The 17,848-nt window shown below is 27.8% G+C and overlaps 2 protein-coding genes and 1 long non-coding RNA gene across 3 annotated transcripts; 1 reads left to right on the top strand and 2 right to left on the bottom strand.

Moving 5' to 3' along the window:
• Positions 1 to 538: 538 nt before the first annotated feature.
• On the bottom strand, positions 539 to 8,509 carry LOC112718018 (uncharacterized). Its single transcript, XM_025769933.1, has 15 exons — positions 8,410 to 8,509; positions 8,236 to 8,330; positions 8,049 to 8,162; positions 7,011 to 7,115; positions 6,825 to 6,896; positions 6,220 to 6,332; positions 5,516 to 5,647; positions 4,607 to 4,675; positions 3,395 to 3,482; positions 3,231 to 3,302; positions 2,527 to 2,627; positions 2,301 to 2,418; positions 1,571 to 1,630; positions 1,349 to 1,459; positions 539 to 667 (listed from the first exon to the last, which is right to left on the bottom strand). Exons 1-15 carry the CDS (start codon positions 8,507 to 8,509, stop codon positions 539 to 541), a joined length of 1,479 nt encoding a protein of 492 aa, XP_025625718.1.
• A 1,541-nt stretch (positions 8,510 to 10,050) lies between these two features.
• On the top strand, positions 10,051 to 12,796 carry LOC112718376 (aquaporin SIP1-2-like). Its single transcript, XM_025770148.3, has 3 exons — positions 10,051 to 10,507; positions 11,366 to 11,638; positions 12,491 to 12,796. The coding sequence occupies exons 1-3, from the start codon at positions 10,193 to 10,195 to the stop codon at positions 12,638 to 12,640; spliced, it is 738 nt and encodes a 245-aa protein (XP_025625933.1). The 5' UTR covers positions 10,051 to 10,192; the 3' UTR covers positions 12,641 to 12,796.
• A 3,798-nt stretch (positions 12,797 to 16,594) lies between these two features.
• Positions 16,595 to 17,608, bottom strand: LOC140175912 (uncharacterized). The gene is made up of 2 exons (XR_011866984.1): positions 17,454 to 17,608; positions 16,595 to 16,905 (listed from the first exon to the last, which is right to left on the bottom strand). It is a non-coding gene; the product is annotated as an uncharacterized lncRNA (long non-coding RNA).
• Positions 17,609 to 17,848: the final 240 nt, after the last annotated feature.

Genomic DNA, 17,848 nt, shown 5'->3' with positions numbered 1-17,848 from the left:
GATATCATGAGTACGTCCCGTATCACAAAACAGAATTACTGCATTCAAGATACGTTGTTTTTTAGTTTTTTCCTACTATATCCGAAATACGACTCTAAATATAATTATAGGTTTATTTAAATCGATAAATATTATTTTTTTTAATTTAAATAAAAAAACTTGTCTATTTGTTTTTAAATATTTTTTTATTCTTTTCATTCCAAATATTTTAAATTACTACCAAAAAAAATTCAATCAATATAATTAAATATAATTATTGATTTAAATGGTTAATAAACTTGAAATGCAACCCATTATTTACGTTATCGTATCTCAAATTTTGTTCACTTAGCGGAATTGTTAACACATACATAATTTAACAAACAATGATTTCCTCTCAAACAATTATGTATCTCATATAACTATGCAACTAAACTTGAGTATTCGAAACGTTTGCACACATTCATGTTAGTGGCATAGTATGATAAAATTATATTGATGTAGAATTTTACATATTGACATATCGCATAAGTTTAAAAAATAGTTGAAAACAGAATCATCAGGAATTAGAGTTAGAGTTAGGATTAATGGTTCCTTGTTTTGCCTTAAGGACAAGTTCCTCGGTAGTGGTTCCAATGATTTCATTTGCTCGTTTCAGCCCAACACATATATACCTACCAATCACGTCCTATATTTAAAAAAAAAAAAACTCAAATCAACAAAAGGTAATTATATGGCTAAAAAATTTAGATATAGAGTAATTAGAATAATATATCTTAACATGATAATTTTTTGTGTTTTTTTTTAAATTGTGGAAAATACACAAATTGGACGGTTCGATTTCTACTTCTCTAATTAAACAATTCAATATTTGAGAATAACACTTCAGTCCACGTTTTAAAAAACACTACTACTATTCCAATATCAAAAACAAAAAAGTTTAATTATATATAGAGTTAAAAAAAACTCACCAAAAAAAGATAGAGTATACCTATGGCCATAGTAGCTAAACAATTTAAGTAATATTTAAAAATGTTATTAAAATTACATTTTTTTATTTTGATAATTTTTTTTATTTTTAAATTAAAAATTGTTAAATAAAAAATATTATTTTATATATAGTTTCAAAATGAAGTTATTGGTTTCAAAGAGCCTCTAAAGTATTATAAAATTTTTGAAGTGACTAAGTTAATATAAGATGGAGTTTAAAGTGATGATTATTTTATGGTTGCTAAATTATCAAAAATAATATTTTTTTTAAATTAAAAGTATTTTTAAATATTGAAAAAATATTACTTTAATTTTAGTAACATTAGCTTAATAGAATTGATGAAAGACATAATGAGTTTAGGAGGAAATTAAATCTGACCTGGGTAACAATTCCTAGCTTTTCTAATTTTTGAATTGCATCATCCACATCAAAGTTACAAGTTTCTCCAAACTCTTCCCGAATCAATTCCTCACACCAATTATCAAGACACTGATTCAATTTGCCATACAAATTTATAAGTAGCATTAGCAACACCCTCTTTGTTTTTAAATATTATAAAACACAAATTAAATTCCTCAATTAATATTGTTGTATAAATACCTCTCTTGAAGCTTTTCCTTGTTCCATAAGAATAAAGAATGAAATTATTACCTCCTTAACCTGCAAATAAACATTTAAGATTTGCATCTTTTAAGATACATGTAACAATTAATAAAACATCTCACAATATATATTTGAGTAAAATGACAAATAAACTCTTAAAAAAGAAAAAAAATCAATAAAATTTTTTAGGATAGCAGATGTAGACACACTATCTTTAAATTAGCTTATATAATTATGGTAGAAAATTTTAATTTAAACTAATTTATCCATATTTGTTATTTTAGAGGACTTTATTGATACTTTTTTTTAGTCGGTCTAAAATATAAATCTTTAAAGATTTAGACAAAAGGACAAATAGATCATTAACCTTTTAGTTCGTGAATATTTAAATCCCTGGGAATTCGAAAATACATTTAAGTCATTAACCTTCTTAAAATCTTGACAAATCGATCCTTCTATTCACTTAGGTTTATTAGACTCAACGGAAAAATCAAACGTGACTTCTATAGAACTAATTTGGTCGACAAAGATACACACGTAGGAGAGTTTTTAAAATAGAACAAATTAATGGAACAAATTAGATCTAGGGATCGATGTGTCCAAATTTTAAAGAGATAAAACACTTAACTGTATTTTCAAATATTCAAAAACTTAAACATTTACAAACCAAAAAAATCAGAAATTAATTCATCCTTTTCTCAAAAATTTATTTATTTTTTTCACTCACTTCTTGTTGAATTACGTCGTCACATAAATGGAGAAGTGTAGCCTTTCCACTATCAAGTTGTTTGTCATACATTGACTTTGTAATCAAATTTTGGTACACAACCAAATTTTGTTGGAACCTATTTCAAATAAAATATAAATAGCAACGTTAACTAAACCGTCAGAATTATTTTATAATTTGACATATTTTACTAAATTATTTAATAAACTTTAATTAAAATACTTACGTGAAATATGTCTTAGCACAATAACCAATTAATGTGGAGAGAACAACTCCAATGACTTTCCAATCAGTTGTGCTCGTTTCAAGTGTACTAATTACAGTAACCTAAAAAAAATCTGTCACTAATTATTATTCAGAATATACATACATATTTAACATCTCATAACTTTTTATTATACTACTAAAAAATTTCAAGTTTGATTATTTTACTTAATTATTCTAGTGGCAAAGTATTTAATTGAAAAATAGGTGATCAATATGCATATATATACATATATGAATACAAGTGATTGATTTTTTATATGTACATAATATTTTTTAAGTTAAATTACACAATTGATATGTATACTTTTAGTGAAATTGTAAATTAGACACCTTAAAAGTTTGTAATTGAGTCTCTAAAGATAATTAAAATTTATAATTTAGTACCTGCCGATCAAAAAGTATTGATTTAACAGAATATTCTCAGAATATGTTGAGAATATTATGTTAAAATAAAAAATATACTGAGAATATTCTGTTAATCAAATATTTTTTGAATGACGGGACTAAATTGTAAATTTTAATTATTTTTAGGGATCCAATTATAAACTTTTAAAGTGTAGGGACCAATTTATAATTTCACTAAAAATATAGAAACTAACTGTGTAATTTAATCTATTTTTTAATCACAAATAATCTAACAACAACAACAATGATAATACTAACCAGTCCAAGAACAGCAGAAACAATAAACTTGACCCAATCCATTGGTGTCAAACCTGGATTCTTTTTTTCTGGCTATCAAGCACAAAAATTTTTAGGTAAAGATACAATTGAAATAATACTTTCAGAAATTAAAGCTTCATATATATTATAATAAGGTAACTCACAAGAACTAATTCCAAATCAGCCATTGGAATGCTTCTGAAATGCTTTACAAATATTCCTCGGTCTATTTTCGACTTTGAACTTGCTTGCCTAAATAAACAATTGTTTCTAATTACAAGTAATTGAGAAGTTTACTAAAATTAATTTATCAATTCCACGAATTAAATTGTATATGCATGAGAGACCAACATTTTAGAGTACCTTAAATTTCTCTATATTTATGCGTTACTAAGGTAGCGTTTGTTTTGAGGTATTGAGATTGAGACTCAATATTATGTTTGTTGGTTCTGTCTCTGTCTCCAAAATTTTAATAGTTTAGTACCTCCAAAAAGTGGGAACACAGGAGACTAAAATTTTTAGAGATTGAGACTGAAACTTTAATAACATTTTATACCTAAAATATCTTTATTTCAATTAATTAATTTTAATTTTATCCTTTGTACAAATTAAATTAGAATTTTATTCTTATTTCAATTTCTGTCTCCTACTTTGTACCAAATAGAATACTAAAATTTATTTCAATTTCTGTCTTTTAATCTCCGCCTCTTAATCTCAGTCTTTTTGTGTCTATCTCTCCACCAAACATTACCTAACTGAATTTATGTAGCAATCCCTTATATTCACGATTTTTATTAATTTGGTCTACACTAAGCTTCTAATTGCATTATAATGTTCTTCGAGATTGAGTTTCGAGCCTGGACCCTTTCTCGGTGTTGATTTAGCACTTTTTTATCATGTTGAATTAGGGTAAACGATGACATCCAATAAAACCGAAAACAACGTTATTTTACACATTATGATTAAACATAAAGGGGGTGCTAAATAAAAATGTCTATTGTTTCACACTAGTCCAATATGATAAAAATGTGTCAGTTTACTGAGTCACGCTGAAAAGAGTTAAAAGACTATTATGATACTCATAGCTCAATCTCAGAATCAGTATAGTACAATTGGTATCTGAAATATTATATTATTAGTAATGATTCTAACAAACTAATATTTTTAATGTGAAATTTTTTCTTTGAAATTTGAAAATTGGTATATACTAAACAATAGTTATTATATACTAAACGATATATATTTTTTGGGCTAATCTTTATTATTTCTATGTATATTAACAAAAAGGTTTTAGTTCTTAATGATCATTCTTTTTATTTAAAGATAGAAAAATATTAGCACAATTGATATATACTAGAGATATATGGTAGTAATACCTGTAGATAACAATTATTCTTTCGAATGTAGGTTCTTGGATTTTGGTCTTGTTTAACAAATTGCCAAAACTGTAAATTGTAGCAAATAATTTAGACAAGACAATCAAAATAATAAGCATAAAAAATATATCGATATGAATAAGTATATGAAATCAACTATTGTTAATTAGCCAATAGTAGTTAATTTTTTATTATAAAATTATCTTTTATTAATCCTTATTTTTTAAAATGTTTAGTATTATTAGAATTTAGAATTTAAAATTTAGAATATAGGTTAGAGTGGTCGGCTACCGCAAGTGGTCAGCGGTGGTAGTGGATGGCCCGTGATGATGGATAAAATTATGGTATTAAGAGAAAGAATGAGAAAAATGTATATAGGGTTGGAAGTGAGTCAAATCAGTTCATGAGTCAATTCGAGTTCGACTCGTTAATAACTCAATAAGTTGAATTTCTGAGCTAGTGAGCCGAGTTTAAGCCTAGAATTGAGCTCATAAATTAAATGAGTCGAGTTTAAGTTTAAATAAGTTGAGCTCATTAGATCGTGAGATGGTTCGATTATATGTACATATATATAATTATTAATACACATATAAAATAATAATGTATATTTACGTTAATAATCTTAATTATTTAAAAATTTATATTTATTTTATATATATATGAATTGTATCTATATATATATATATAGCAAGAACATCAATAAGAATAAAATGATATTAGATAGTTAATTAAATTTTATGTTTAATATCAGCTCATTTTTTAAAAATAATTTTATTTATTTTAAATTTTAAATCTTAAATCATAAATACTAAAATTGGGTACCTAAAGTTAGCTAGTTTCCTATATATTTTGGTAAAGATAATATTAAAAGAAGAAAGAAAAGAGAGAAAAATAGAGGGATAGGAAGACCTCAAAGGCATATTTTCAAGGCGTATTCGTTCATATGCGTCTTCTTGATAATCTTCTGTGTCTGTGTCGTCATTATTCTTTTGAGCATTCTTATGATGTCTTTTAAACCTTTTTAAGAAAATCTTTTCCAACCTGCATCCATGCATTCACCATATATATGTCATAAAAAAATGTACGTGCAGTTATTTTTATATAACTTTCATGGTTAAAAATTGTTATATAATAGTTTAGTCAAATTTATTAAATTATCTAACAATTTTTAAATATTAACTTCACATGAAGATCAGATGAATTTTTATTTTTTCTTTAAAAAATTTTTTATGAAAAAAGTTAATTATGCTTATATGAAAAGCACCTTTTTTAATAGATAACTCAATAAAATTTACTAATTTTTTCTTTTTTCTCAATAAACATGCTTTTAGATTTGCTTTCAAAGGTGTTTCCAAAATTGATGTTTAAACTTAAGAGCAATGCTAGGGCCAGTAATTTTTGTGATTGTTAGCCATCAACTAGCCATCAATAATAATTTGATGGTGTGAGATTGGTGTGAGATTTCATCCAATGACTCACATTTCTCTGCTGGTTATATGCTGGCCAAAATTCAATAAAACTGTTGGTCCCCTAGAGTTTTCCTAAACTTAATAGTAATCAAGACTTTGGTCTAATTAATAAATAAATAAATTCATGGTGGAATAATTGCTTGCCTGGTTTTTCTCAATAAATAGGCCCAAAATCTAGCAATGAGCATATCCACTTTCTCCATTATAAAGAAATCAATTGTGCGATCGATTCCAATTCCACGTCTAAAGATAACATACTAAAATAGTAGCAAGTGTTAGTTATTCATTTTTATAAATCACTCATAAACTTGAAAAAGCAAAAAAAAAAAGGACAATAATTTTGATTGCTATTGTAGTCTTTTAGTTTAATATATATATCCAAAAAAAACTTCAGTATAGTTTATTTTCAGATATTAAAATTAAGAGATTGAAACTTAAATATTGTATTTAGTGATCAGAGGCTGAAACTAAATTTTCAATCTCAAAATACAAAATTTCAATCCATTATAGAAAATAGAAATGGAACTAAAATTTTGATAATATTTTTTTAAAAAATATTCTCATTTAAATTTTTAAATTTTAAAGTTATCTTTTAGTGTCTATATTTTTTTTAAACTAAACATAATAGTAAGACATAATTTAGTTCAGTATATTTTACAACAAAAATAATAACATCTTGCATAAACGAATAACATAATGAAACTATTACTTTATAAATAATATATACTACTATTAGATTTAAATTATACCTTATCAGAAAAATCTGGAAGGTTGTCACGAGGATGTCTTTCGAAATATTTTCTCAAAAGTTTCTTATCAAGCTACATTCAATAAAAAAAAAAAAATGTTATTTGCTACTTAAACAATCAAGCATATCAAATAATAATCTAGCTAGGTATCATATATTAATATTGTATATAAGAATAATTGGAAACCTTAGATTCATCAACGGTAATGGGAAGATTTAAAAGATATTGGCCTGAAAGAGCTACATCAATCTCTTCATCAGTTGCAATCTTGAAGTTGCTCTTTTCCATAACCTGTATTAAGCATTCACAAATATTTCTATCTTGTTTATATCATGATTCTGAGAACTAAATCGAATTGATTGGTTCGGTCTGATTTAATTACTAAATCAGTTTGGTTTAAAATAAAAATCGCTTGATAGTAAATCAGTTAAAAATTGATTAACTAATTAAATTGGTGCGTTTTTTAATAATTAACCGATTTAAAATAATACATCACAAAAAATTAATCTTTTTACAAAATTTATATATTTTATTATATTAAATTTAATTTTGGTGAAAATTTTAAATCATTTAACCTTTAATTTAGAACCTTAGTTCATATGGTTAGGTATATTTTATTAAACGGCTATAATTTGATGGAGATTAAATTACACAGTTGATCCCTACACTATCAGTGAAATTGTAAATTGGTCTTTATACTTTAAAATTTTGTAATTGAATCCCTAAAGAGAATTAAAATTTGTAATTTAGTAGTGTTGATTTAACAGAACATTCTCAAAAGATGTTGAGAATATTCTAAGAATATTCTATTAAATCAAACACTTTAATTTTTGAACAAAAAGGACTAAATTGTAAATTTTGATTATCTTTAAGAATCCAATTACAAATTTTTAAAATGTATGGACCAGTTTACAATTTCATTGAAAGTGTAAGGACTAACTGTGTAATTTAATTCTTTGATGGATAATGATAGAATCAAAATTAAAATACCTGAAAGAGGAATTTCAAGAAATTTTGTTAAAATAGAGAATATTCTAAGAATATTCTATTAAATCAAACACACACTTTTTGAACGACAGGGACTAAATTGAAAATTTTAATTATCTTTAGAAACCCAATTACAAATTTTTAAAGTATAGGGACTAATTTGTAATTTCATTGAAAATGTAGGACCAACTGTGTAATTTAACCCAATGGATAATGATAGAATCGAAATTAAAATACCTGAAAGAGGAATTTCAAGAAATTTTGTTCAAGTTGATCAATTTCTTCATTGGATAATTTTTGTTGCTCTAACTTGGAAGCCCCATAAACAGGATCAAAAAGAGCATAGAGTTGCTGTGAGGCCAAAAAGAAATGAATTAGTTTCCATAATGTTTATGGTAAGGTAAAATATAAAAAGAATGAGTACCATCATATCCTCAAACTGCAGATGATACCATGCTCGAATTGTATACTCTATTCTCTTACACAGCTTCAGAAATTCAGCTCGGTCCGAACCATGTTCTACACATTATTGTCAACTATGTTAATTAGCAACTCAAACTAACACTTAACACTATTTTGGAATGAAAAGAAAACTTACTAATAAGATTGGCCAATGTCAATATAAGTCTTGGTTTAAGAATAGGAATCACAGATTCACGCTCTAATCTTATCACTTCATTGTTCCTTTGCTGAGCCATGCATGCATCTATTTGCAATTGGAATTCAACTAAGAGATTGCTTATTATATCAAATCATACTCTTGGTTACACATTATTATTCTTGTCTATAAAATTTGGGTTCGATTTCTACGGAAGAGGAATTCTCATACATGGCCATTATTTATTGTTTGCAAGAGATGTGCGCTAAGAAAAATTCTCATAAAATATATACTTTGAACTATTCAAAATTATTATTCCCCTTTTTTTCAACAAAAAGAAATATATTTCTTATTGGTCAACCATTATGGTTTGCCAACGTCTCATTCTAAGTAACATGGGAATGTGAAATAATTTCCTATTATCCGCTATGTTTGATAAAATTCCATGGAATAAATAATTTGTTATCTTTTACTAATCTTAATTTTTTGTCTGTCACGGTATTTTCTAGTTCGGTAAATTATAAATTAATCTGTTATAAATTTGAGTTGTATGTATAAAATAAAATTCGAACTTTTAATACCTAATTAAATAAACAAGTGAATTAAATATTCGACCAATTTAAATTAATTGTATTAGTTGTTAATTAATCGAGGAATTCATTCTCTTGATTAAGGCTGGAAGTGAGGCGAGTTAAGTCAAACTAAACCAAACTCAATTTGGATTCACGAAAATTGAGCTTAGTTCACGGTTCAATTCATTAACAATCGAGCCTATTTCTTAAACTCAAGCTGAGCTCATTAAAAGCTCATGAGCTAACTCGAACTCACGAGCTAGTTTAAATAATAGAAACATAATCTATAATTCTATATCAATAAATTATAATTTATATATATTAAAAAATATTAATTTTATATGTTATATATCTATTAATTATAAATTCTTTATTTATGTCCTACATCAAAACCATATAAAAAATAATTATAAAATTTTAAATAAGAACATTAATATATGTAAAATTATATATTACTATTTTATATGTATATATATAATATTAAAAGTATAAACTAAATTTATAAAAAATATGTGTATTAATAATTTAATATATATAATCGAACCAACTCATGAACTAATGAGCTGAGCTTATCTAAGCTATAAGTTCAGCTCATTTAATTTATGAGCTCAATTTCAAGTTCAAGCTCGGCTCATAAGCTTACGAGTTCAGCTTATCGAGCAATTAGTGAGTCGAATTCGAACTGGCTCATGAGCTGACTTGACTCACTTTCAGCCATAATCTTTGTCTATAATAATAAGTAAAATGAAAAAGGAAAAGTATAGGTAAACAATGAAAATATTAAATAATGTAAACAATAGATATATTGGATGTTCATTTTACTTGTGTACGGATGATTATTTTAATATTAAAATTTAGAGGTTTAATTTAAAAGTATAATGTATTTTTATTTGATTGGTAGTTGTTCACATTATTCAACAAAATTATTGTCCCCCTGACATTTTCGAATGAAAAATAAAGCAAGTAATTAATAGTGAAAAATAAACAAACAATCAAGTTAATTAAAACATTTGGCAGTGTGGTGCTTTTTTATAATTTACATAAAAAGCCTGACTCAATATAACAACATCCAAATTAAAGAGCTTAAAATTCGGCACAGTTTTTGGTAACCCAATCACACACAATATCATCCAAAAGAAAAAAAAAAATTTGATTCAAAGTCTGAATTGATGCAAAAAGGAGAATAATCTGAAAAGATAAAAAAAAAAAAGATGGTTAATGCAATAAAGGTAGCGATTGCAGATGCAACGGTGACATGTATGTGGGTATTCATATCAGCGACGTTTGGGATGATGACAAGTTATATAACAAAAATGGTTGATCTTCATCACCTATCACATGGTGGTGTTGATTACCCTGCTATCATGGTAACAACTTTAGTCTTCTTCACATTTTTCTCTATATTCAATACTATTTGCAATGCCTTTGGAGGTGCCAGTTTCAACCCCACTGGTAATGCTTCCTTCTATGCTGCTGGTTCTGGCTCTGATTCCCTTTTCTCCATGGCTCTTCGTTTTCCAGCTCAGGTAACATTACTTCATTTATAACTATCAATATAACTTTTTTTATATTAATATTTAATTATATTTTTATATAATATAAAAAATATTTTTTAAATAACAAACAAAAAAATTAATTATTTCTATTTGTACAACAAATTTAATATCTAATCAAATATAAAAATATATATGTTAATTTTTTTTTAAATTTTAGATAACGAATGTTAAAATTAAGTAAAAAAATTAAATTTTTTTATTTGAAAATAATAACTAAAAAAATTTATTATTTAATTTTGTTTAAGACTTTGGTCTTTTTAGTCGATAGAAGCTTTTGTTCCTTAAGATGCTATAAATTTTTTTTGTCATAATCTATAATATCAAGACTTACGTAATTTTAAAAAAAAATTTATATTCATATAATAATATTACGAGTAAAAATATTAGTATGAACTAATCATTATACCAACCTAAATTGGTTAATGTTTTTTATTAGACTATTTTGTACAGACATGACAAAGAATAATAATTAAAAGGTTGGGACTTAAATTTATTAGTATTATCAAAATGTATCATCTGGATTATGTACTCTGGAAAAATATGGTTTTATTTTAAACAAACAATTTCGTAAAAGTCTATTTTAAGAGTTGATAATAAACACTGGCTAATTTGGATTAGTTAAATGGTTAATTTATTCTCATTCAAATAAGTAATAGAATTTAAATTTCATCTTGTGTATACAGTAATCAATTAATCACAGACCTTTAAATGGAGTTTAAATTCACCGTTAATAAACACTATTATTTTCTTTGCTGTTAGTTATGAATAGTGTTAGAAAGAGACATTAATTATGCATGAGATATGACTAAAATGTGTTTGCATACATAGGCACTGGGTGCAGTTGGTGGTGCAGTGGCAATCATGGAAGTAATGCCATTAAAATACAGGCACATGATTGGTGGGCCTACTTTGAAAGTTGACTCACAAACAGGAGCAATTGTTGAAGGGGTTTTGACATTTCTGATTAGCTTTGTGGTACTCCTAATCTCACTGAAAGGCCCTCGTAGTTCAATCATGAAGACTTGGTTAATCGCCATGGCAGTTGTCATTGTTGTCCATCTCGGTTCTGTTTACACCGGCCCAGCCTTGAATCCTGCCATTGTTAGTAAATCATTTCTTTCACAAAAATTTCATGCTAACAAAACAATTTTAAAATATATTTTCATTTCACTCGTTACATTTAGATGAAAACTCAGGTGTAGTTGATTTCACGTAAAGTTGATAGTTGAGAGTGGTTAGATGATTTGACTGATTTGACTAAATTTTCATCTAATAACTCTCAACTATCAACTTTACGTAAAGTCAACTGCATTTGAATTTTTACCGTACATTTATCATGTATATAATTGTCTAAGAAAACAATCATGCTTAATCATTTTTGTATAAAATATATTATTTAATTTATTTTTAATATATATTTTATATTTTAATATATATTTTATACCAATAACTAATTTAGTGACTTATTTTTTATATACACATAATATGATCAGTTTATAATGATATATATATAATAACTAATGTGACTTAATTTTTTATACCGAATATTTTAAAAAAAATTTAACGTAAAAAAAATTATTTTCATTTAAAACTTAAATTTGATAATTTAAAATAATATTAATATATTAATAAAACTGAATTCAGTTTTTTTTATTCAAAATAACTTTTAAATGAATTAAATTTTCTTTTTTTACAATTTTATTATTGATAAAATTAAACCATATTCATTAAACACTCACATATAAATTAAATAAAAATATTTTTAACATTTCAAACATTAAATATACTTATTTTGAGAATTAATTTAGAAACAAAATTTTTTTAGTATGGTTTATAAAAAAAATAAATATAAAATTAGAATTTTTAAATAAAATAAAAAGGAATTTATTTTTTAAGTGAATTCTAATTCTTATTATAGCAAACCTCACTGATTTTTTACTGTTGACTTTTCAGGCCTTTGGTTGGGCATACTTAGAGAATTCACACAATACATGGGAGCAATTTTATGTTTATTGGATTGCCCCTTTCATTGGTGCAATATTGGCTTCTTGGTTATTTCGTATTGTCTTTCCACCAAGAGTAGTAAAACACAAGAAAGCTTGAACTATTACAGTAGATTTCACTCTTATGTACTCCTATGCCATGCTAGTGTAATTTTAAATTTGTTTAATTATGTGTATATTATGCTCATAATTAGTTTTTCCTCATTTACTGAAAATATATTTATCTTTCTTTAATGAATAAAGTTAAGTTTATAAATTAATTCAAATGGTTTTTCACAGTATATATTTTCAGTTCGACAAGGTAAATATTAATTCGTCGTGATACTAAATTTTATTTAAAAATTTAGAGAAAAAGATAAATTAGTCCCTGACCTTTTAACCCGCAGACATTTTTGTCCTTGACTATTGAAAAATACATTTAAATCCCTGACGTCTTTGAAAATCAGACGGATCAATCCCTCCGTCCATAACCCTCCGTCAGATCCGCCAGAAAAGGCTGACCTGGTTCCCCCTCTGCTTACCTGGCTCAACGTCGTTCCCACGTGGCACGCTAGTGGGATGAATCTTTTGAAAACGGGACACATAAGTCCCTCTCACTCAAAACGACGTCGTTTTGAGTGCTGTCCTAATCCTAAAATTCATTTGGGTCGTTCCTTCATGGTGGTGGCTGGTGGTGAGAAGAAGAGTTGTTCAGATTTCAACAATGGCTATGAAGGGGCATCATCAACTTCAAAAAGAAGCGTTAATGGACATCATCACACCTCACACATAACAGAGATCATAATCACAAGCTTCTTCTGCCATAAGTCTTAGATCCTTTGCTTCAGTTCTCATCTCCATGGCTCCTTGAGAAATATATTATCTCTATCTTCCATTCCTTTTTCTTTTATCCCTTAACACCCATCATCACCCATGGCGGGTGGGAGGCTCTTCAGCTCTGCCTTCTCCAACACCAACAACAGTAACACTGTTCTTCTTCATCAGAACCAATCTTTCCAGCCGCTTCCTCCTCCGTCCCTCTTCCTATCTTCATCACTTCCTTTTCTCGGTCCGTAATTTTCTTCCCGTCGTTGACCCCTTTTTCTTCTTTTTTTTCCTTGTACTTGTTATTGCTTGTTATTCTGTAATGGCTCTGATGATGTGATCAAAGTTTGTCACATCGAATCATTAATCTAAGTTAGCTAGCTAGCTATTTAATCCACTACAACAAGAATTTTCAAAATATTATATTTTTATATTCATCAAAAAAGCGCACTCACCAAAGATTTGATTTGTTCAATCTTATTATCTAATTAATTGAATTGTTTAAACGAGCCATGTTCAATTGTTCATGTTAATTGATCAGGTTCTCGATCCATGGTGAGCTTCGAAGATGTTCCAGGAGGGAAAGGGTGTAAAAATGGGTAGTTCTTCTGGACATGAGAAGGACGGGGAGGAGAGCATGGAGGAGTACTTGACGCAGCCGGCGGAGAAGAAGCAGCGGCTATCGGCGGAGCAAGTTGAGTTCCCGGAGGATTAGGGAAGCACTCAAAACGACGTCGTTTTGAGTGAGAGGGACTTATGTGCCCGTTTTCAAAAGTTTCATCCCACTAACGTGCCACGTGGGAACGCCGTTGAGCCAGGTAAGCAGAGGGGGAGCCAAGCCAGCTTTTTCCGGCGGGTCTGGCGGTGAGTTATGAACGGAGGGATTGATCCGTCTGATTTTCAAAGACGTTAGGGATTTAAATGTATTTTTCAATGGTCAGGAACGAAAATTTTCGCGAGTTAAAAAGTCAGGGACTAATTTGTTATTTTCTCAAAAAAATTTTGTTAGTCAATAAATTATTGCATACAAAACAGTTCAAACTAGAGCTATAAGAGTCACCAAAAAAAAAAAAAACTAGAACTATGAGACCCATGTGTTGCATACTTGCATGGACAGACAAAGTATATAGAAAGTGATTAATTGGTAAACATGTATAGCCTCTACGAATATTGCAAGGATATGTAAACTTAGGTTAGTTTAAGTTTCTAAAAGGGTTAAATATAATTTTGGTCCCCAACGTAGAGGTCAAAAATTGATTTTATCCCCAATTTTTTTTGCTACAAAATAATCTCTAAAGTTTCAATTTATTTTAAAATCGTTTTTTTGACCAATTTTATCTTTTTATTACCAAATAAAATAAAATAAATATAAAATAAATAAAAAGAAAGAAAGAAAGGGATACAGAGAGAATTGTGGGGGGGGAAGAAGGGGGGTGGGGCGCAAGAAACGGGGAGGGGTGGAGGCGGGAGGGAAGGGAAGCCGCGTCGCCGGTGTCTCTCTCCTGTCCAGATCAATCGCGACCCTCTCCCTTCCTTCTCTTTTTCCCTGTCTCGGATCTCCTCGAACCAGAGCTCACCGCCGGCGAGCCTCTCTTGCTTCACTATCACGCAGCAACGTGGAGTCTACACTGCCTGTTATCTTCCCTCTAGTCCCTTGATTTGATTTTGTGTTAGTTTAGCTAGATTTTAATTTTCTGTTAGTTGATTTTAGGTTATTGAATTGCTGGAATAAATGCCTCTCTATGCCAAGTTCATGAATGAACTGTTGTCAAAGAAGAGGAGAGAAGAGTATTTTTGTCCGACAGACGATTTTAAAACAAACAGAAACTTTGGGGACCATTTTGTAGCAAAAAAAAAGTTGGGGATGAAATCGATTTTCGGCCTCTATGTTAGGGACCAAAATCATACTTAACCCTTTCTAAAACTTAGATGGATAATTGAATTGATAAAATAAAAAATTTAATTAAAATTAAATAGAGTATAATAAAATAATCAATTATTTATCAAAATTTAAACTATAAATCAATCATTATATATAAAAATATGTGTTGATAGTTTATAAAAATGTTTATTATAATATTACTAATAGGTTTAATTATTAATTTATTTTAGATTTAATTAATTTATTAAAATATAAGTTGGTCATCACATGATATGTTTAGATTCATAACAAATTAATTCTATGTTTGTAGGATTAGATATATTATGAAAAATATATTTAATTATCTTAGTTGCTAATTATTAGTTAAAAAAGTATTTTGAATTATATCTAAAAATAAATATTTAATTTGGTCTCTGAAATTTAAATTATGCATTAATTAAATCTTTTATTTTTATAAATGACTAACTAGGTTTCTTAAATTGAAAAGCGTTAATCTTTGTTCGTTTTTAAGTAAATTTTCGTCTTAACAGAACTTATATGTTCTATTAAGTGTCAATTTGACATTCTACCTGTATACTAATATAATCAAATTAGACTGTAATTTTATTTTTTAATACTCAAATTAGTCCATCTTAAATTACAAAATTCTTACATTTTTTCATCTCCAATTTTTATCATCTCTTTTTGTCTGTTTTTTGTCTTTTCTTCTCCCATTCATCTTTTGTTTATGTGTTGCATGAAAAATTTCATTAATCTTCATCTTTTTGGAGTTATTTTTTTTCTTTTCATCAACTTCCTCAACATCATCTTCCTCTTTTTTCTTTGGTTCATCATCTCATTATCACTGATCTCTTTTTCAATAGCTTTCTCATTCCAAAAATAAATAGAATATCGAATAAATTATGAGTATTTATTTACAAGATCCTTAATCCTCCTCTCCTCAAAGTGCTCTAGCTATTTAAACCAAAAACAATATTAATCATTCGGCTATTATCTCCTATTGCAAGTCAAATTAAATCAACTTTCAATTAAAATTTTTTTTAAAACACTATAAAAATTTTTTCTAAAGTCTAAAAACTAAGCATGCACAATTTCTAAAGGGAAAAGTCTAGGGGCCAGCGATTTTATTGAATTTTGGCCAGCATATAATCAGCAGAGGAAGGTGAGCCATTGGATGAAATCTCATACCAATCTCACACCGTCAAATCATCATTGATGGCTAGTTGATGGCTAACAATCACAAAAATTGCTGGTCCCCTAACATTGCTCATTCTAAAGTCTAAAAACTAAGCATGCACAATGATTCAAATTACTATATATATATATATATATATATATATATATATATATATATATATATTAAATAAATTCATATACAAATAAATATGTAATTTTTTGTCTGTTTTTTTTACAGAAGAGGAAGCATTTATTTTTTCTTCCAAATTATTTCTCACTGGAATTGCTAGTCACAGTGAATGATCTATCAGCCTACAATTATCAGATATATTGCTTATCATCTTTATGCTTAGTTGCCACAATCTTCTTTTCAGTAATCAAGTATGCAGAATAGAATCTAACACCAGACTGCTCAATCATGTCAACGTCAGCACCGGCCTACAACGTCTCCATAGATTTTTTCATCCCATACCTCACAATTGTTTCCAATTTATTCACCAGATCTGCATGCACAAAAGAACAGATAACTCGTGAAGAAAAAGTTTCTTTGATTTTTTTTTTGTGGAAAATATTTTTTGTAGTACAAGACTTTTAAAGTTGGCACTTAACATATTAGATCTATTAAGATGAAAGTTCACTCAGAAACAAACTTATTGATGCGTGGTTTAAATTTTGACTATGAATTTATTATAATTGATTTTTTTGTAGAGATACAGTAATGAAAAAAAAGGAAAGGACAATGAAAGAAATAAAAAAAAAAAAAAACAAAGCCAAAGGATGATCACACAAGAGCCTTAGCCTCTATGGTCACACGCTCCCAAACTTCATCCGATAGGATAAACCATTCTAGAGTCAACTGAGCTATTAACCCCTAATTTAACAAGATTATCAGTCACAAAATTTAACTTCTTAAGAACAACAATGGAATGAACCACCCTCTCCAAATGAATAAAATCAGCAATTCGTGTTAGAAGATATGCAACATTCGATTGACTTATCTCGACAATATGAGAAGAAACCAAGATGAAATTGTTGAGGTTAGCAGTCTCACAAACAACTTGCCGACAACTACACTCACGGACTAGGAGGAGACATCTTCAAATCGCCACTAGTTCACAGCAGAAGATGAAGCCACCAGAGAGGTTCCCAGCAACGCCTTTCACCCGGCCACCATTCTCATAACGAAAAACATATCGACTCTATTATAATAACTGATTTGATTACTAATCCTTAAAATATGTATAATTATTTTAAAAATAATATATTTAAGTGTGTATACCCATTTTGATACTCAAAGAATTTTAGACCAGATACTTTAGTTTTTAACTAAAATTAATTACTCGATTGGTCTCTAACAATTAACTCCATCAATCACTTAGGTCCTTTACTCCATCAACTCTAATGGAGGACAAAATAGCCCCTGACAACTCTAACAGAGGACAAAAT

This window comes from Arachis hypogaea, chromosome 10, assembly GCF_003086295.3.
Source record: "Arachis hypogaea cultivar Tifrunner chromosome 10, arahy.Tifrunner.gnm2.J5K5, whole genome shotgun sequence".
NCBI lineage: Eukaryota > Viridiplantae > Streptophyta > Magnoliopsida > Fabales > Fabaceae > Arachis > Arachis hypogaea.
The sequence above is the reverse complement of the archived record's forward strand: the minus strand, read 5'-3'. Positions and strand labels throughout refer to the sequence as shown.

Coding starts and splice junctions, on each gene's coding strand:
- LOC112718018 (XM_025769933.1), bottom strand. CDS start 8,509: ATGGCTCAGCAAAGGAACAATGAAGTGATAAGATTAGAGCGTGAATCT. Junction 6,333..6,824: donor TTCCAGATTTTTCTGATAAG/GTATAATTTAAA, acceptor CTACTATTTTAG/TATGTTATCTTTAGACGTGG. Junction 2,419..2,526: donor TGTGCTAAGACATATTTCAC/GTAAGTATTTTA, acceptor TATTTGAAATAG/GTTCCAACAAAATTTGGTTG.
- LOC112718376 (XM_025770148.3), top strand. CDS start 10,193: ATGGTTAATGCAATAAAGGTAGCGATTGCAGATGCAACGGTGACATGT. Junction 10,508..11,365: donor CTCTTCGTTTTCCAGCTCAG/GTAACATTACTT, acceptor TTGCATACATAG/GCACTGGGTGCAGTTGGTGG. Junction 11,639..12,490: donor CAGCCTTGAATCCTGCCATT/GTTAGTAAATCA, acceptor TTGACTTTTCAG/GCCTTTGGTTGGGCATACTT.